Here is a 3,745-nt window from a genome sequence, read left to right on the forward strand (position 1 = left end):
CATGCATTGTATCATCTCATATATCACCTCCGTCCTAAAATACTTGTCCTAAAGATGAATGTATTTAGACTTATTTTTGTTATAGATACATCCATTATATCCATTTTTAGGACAAGTATTTCTGAACGGAGGGAGTACTTTTTTTCAACTTCTTCTATCAACAAAATAATAGGCAAGGTCGTAAAAAAATGAGTAAATACGAATAACCCATAAATACACACCACTCGTCTTTGGCCGATAAGACAAGCGTTGTACACGGGCACATGACAAAACGAGAGAGGAGAGGAGAGGAGAGGGAAGGAGGGAGGCAATAAATGGAGGTGAGGTGATAATGATATAGGTCGCGGTCTTCAAAACACAGAGCGTTTGGTGTGACCCCATTGTCGATATCTCCTCTCCTCACCCTTCCCCTGTGTTCTTCAATTCAATTCTGGCCAGAAGCTGCCCCCCTTTTCTTCCCCACTTCTTCTACCCCTCTCTCCTCCTGCTGCGCAAAGATCTTCAAGCGCTTCAAGATTCACAAGGCCGGTAGGTAAGCCGCAGCATCCTTTTTATCTCGTTGCTTTGCGTGGTATCTCCAACGGCCGTGCTGTTGGGGGGTGAAAGAAAGATTTTACGCGAAATTGTTGGTGGGAGCTCCTTTGGGGATCCAATCCAGAGGTCCTGCCACTGCTATTTCCCCTCTCACCATTTCTTCTTGCGATTATTTTTGAGAAAAGGCACAAGGAGGAATGCAATGGTTTGGCTGGGTGCCATTTCTCTCGAATCTGTCCCGGATTGCTAATTGTCTATGGCTCCAAATGTTTGTTCTTCTCCCGAATTGTCACTTGTGTGTAGACTAGTCCATTAGTTTTTCATTTTCTCCTTAACTGGAGTAGCAAGACTGTGTTATGGAGAGCTCCTGTCCAGAGCCGCTCGTCTGGTGCTCCTTCTCAAGGAAATTTTCTGTTCCAGTTCTTGTGTTCTTCCGTTTCAGTGTTCCTTAGATTAATGAGTTTGGCCGGCGCTGCCACATGATTTGGTGCCGCATTAGATTAATCAGTCACTAGACCAGTAGTAGTAGCCCAAGGAATCCAAGAATAGGGATAGATATGCAGAAAAAAAGAATGCGGCAGGAGGAAGGAAGTAGTAGGTTCTTTGCTTTGCCCAGTTGGCATCCCATCAAGTGATGCTTGATGCCATTTGTTTCTTCTTGCTGCTGTTGGTGCCAAAAATCATTGTACTTATTATTAGGGGTACTACTTCTCTAGAAGGGGATAACATACCAATGTGGCCTACTTATTATTATTTTGTAAGCTAGAACATTTTTGGCCTACATGATATACAGTATATGGTCTAAAGGTAGTTATCAGTAGATGCACTGAGGGAATTAAGGCAGGAAAGATGGAGCAGAAAGCTTATGAGAAAAGGGGATAAAAATGTTTTGTGTCTAGTGCACCTTTATACCTCAGATGCTGGTCAAATTGTCCTGAAAGGCCCTCAATCAGAGGCGTAGATTACATGAACAAAGCTTTTAAAAGCATGCTGAGAGTTTTTTAATCCTTGTACACTGAGAGTTTTTTACAGGTTAGTTGTCCATTTGCTTCCGCCTTCTGGTACTAGTGTAATGTGTTATACACTAGTAGTTTCAGACTGTCGGTGCTCCGTCGCGTCATGTAATTCAACTCAATGTTGTGCGGAAAAAAAAATCAGGTTTTCTGGGGAAAGCGGTGTCGTTCTTAAGCATATTTACAGTATTTTTATTGCGAAAACATATTGGTACATGATGTGACTGCCCATCAAATTGTATCGGAACAAAGTACCATTTCTGCATGCAATGATTTTGTTAAATTTGTCGTGTGGGTAGCATTAGGAGAAATTGATTAGATTTGTTGGGTAGACATAATAACTAGGCTGATTAGTTGTGTGGATACCCCAAGTCCTCATCTCGGAGCAGAGCAGAAAGGGCTTGACTGCCATGCCATGCATGTTACTCCCCTAGTGGTATGATCATGACAGCCTTATTCTTGTCCATGTTTTCTCGAGTAACAATCATGGAAGCAAGTGTCTGTTAGTATTATACGCCTCTCATCTTGGATGACGAACACGCCATGATTTTCATCCGAGTTGTCGTGCAACTTTCTCCCTGGGTTTTCACCTTTGCAGTACACTGCCCCTGTCTCTCTCGTCAATAAATCTTGCTTCATCACCTTCTCATTTGTGACAAAGCCTAATCAGTTACCAGTCTTTTCTCATAAACAGATCATGCCGTGCGCTGCCGAGCTTGTCAACGGTGAGGGAGGCGCTATCAAAGTGGGCACAACCGGCACCATCGGCTCACTCATGACGAGAGAACTGGAGGCCATCAAAGTCACGCCGCAAGGAGCTGCCACCCCGCGCCTAAGACGCCAAAGCAGTCCGGTTTCGTTGCCATGTGGCGCTAGCCCCCGGAAGATCATCCTAAGGAAGAGCTCGTCCAGTGTTTCCAGCAGCAACAACAACAGTAGTAATGGCAGAGCTGACCGTGTGAGTGCTGAAGAAGCCTGCAAGACAAGGAGGAGCTCTCACCGGAACAAGTCCAGCTCCCCGATGCTGCACTCGGATGGTGTGCTGGTTGACAGGAGCCCCAACTTGGAAAAGGCCAAGAAGAAAGGAAATGTGCATGGCGTCGAGGTGGTGGATGTCAGGTGCGGTAATCCGATGAGCAGCCGTCTCAGGAAGCTGGGTTTCTCCAAGCTCTCAGAGACCTTTGCCTAGCCCTAACGGAAGATGACTGAAATCAAAGCTGCTGCTGCTGCTGCCGCTGCCCTTTCCTGGAGGGCATCTTGGGTTTCTTTGTGCAAGCCTTTGGAGGGCAACACGATGCCATCTTTGGTGAGCCAATCATTTCATCCACCTGACTGCCCTGCACCCTTGTGTGTCGCGATCCGGTTTAGCTCAGTTTTCCTGCTCATGTGTCCTGATGTGTGGAAAGTTAGTCTACGAAAAGCATTTCCCATCAGAAGCTAGATGTCAAATTGTCAATGGATGATATAATGTAAGGATGCGCGTGTTGTCGGAAAACCTTGCCCTTCTGGAATAGCAGATCAGTTTCCTAGAATCTTAAATTGAGTTGATGCTCTTAAGTGAACAATGCAGTTTCTGCCACCGTGATAGATTACTGCTGCAACTCGCAGTGGAACAACTTGCAAGTAGTACTACCTAAATAGCAGCTTTAGGCCTCCTTTGGTTTCATTTCATAGGGTAGGAAAGTTACGTCGTAGGAAATGAGATTTAATTCACATGATAGGATTTTTCCATTGAGTCTAGGTGTTTTTGTATGAAATGTAGAGAATAGGAAGAATGCCTTATAGAAATATTTTTTGCTGGAATTTGATCTATATATGGACCAGTCCAATAGCATTTTTATAATTCCTAATAAATTCTAGGAGCCCACTCAGTCCATTCATGCAACGCAAGAGGTGGGGCAAAAATTTAGTCTCATATTGTTCACTTAGTAGGAGTTGGATCTCTTTATAAGGAAGGTTGTTTTTCCACATGTATGAGCATGAAAACAAAAGAGACATACATGCACGTTCCTCTTTCATCGTCAGCCTTGCCACGTCACGACGTGTCACTCGTTGCGGTAATGAGCTAAGCCGTTATCTAAATTTTTGACACGCATGACTGGTATGTGAAAGGTTGGACGGGAGCTAAAAACGTTTTGTTGTAGTGGGGATTGAATACCAACGTTGCATCCTTTGGCTGCCGGTTTTCCGCTTCGTCT

General features: G+C 44.5%; 1 protein-coding gene across 3 annotated transcripts; it reads left to right on the plus strand.

Moving 5' to 3' along the window:
- Positions 1 to 239: 239 nt before the first annotated feature.
- LOC123425862 lies at positions 240 to 3,079 on the plus strand. 3 transcript variants are annotated; one of them, XM_045109605.1, is made up of 2 exons: positions 240 to 528; positions 2,242 to 3,079. In XM_045109605.1, exon 2 carries the CDS (start codon positions 2,245 to 2,247, stop codon positions 2,734 to 2,736), a length of 492 nt encoding a protein of 163 aa, XP_044965540.1. In that variant the 5' UTR covers positions 240 to 528; positions 2,242 to 2,244; the 3' UTR covers positions 2,737 to 3,079. The 3 variants fall into 3 exon arrangements, with proteins under 3 accessions (XP_044965540.1, XP_044965541.1, XP_044965539.1); XM_045109606.1 differs by having other exon boundaries at positions 271 to 532; positions 2,225 to 3,079; XM_045109604.1 differs by having other exon boundaries at positions 273 to 532.
- The last annotated feature ends 666 nt before the right edge of the window (positions 3,080 to 3,745 follow it).

Source organism: Hordeum vulgare, chromosome 2H (assembly GCF_904849725.1).
Source record: "Hordeum vulgare subsp. vulgare chromosome 2H, MorexV3_pseudomolecules_assembly, whole genome shotgun sequence".
Classification (NCBI taxonomy): Eukaryota; Viridiplantae; Streptophyta; class Magnoliopsida; order Poales; family Poaceae; genus Hordeum; species Hordeum vulgare.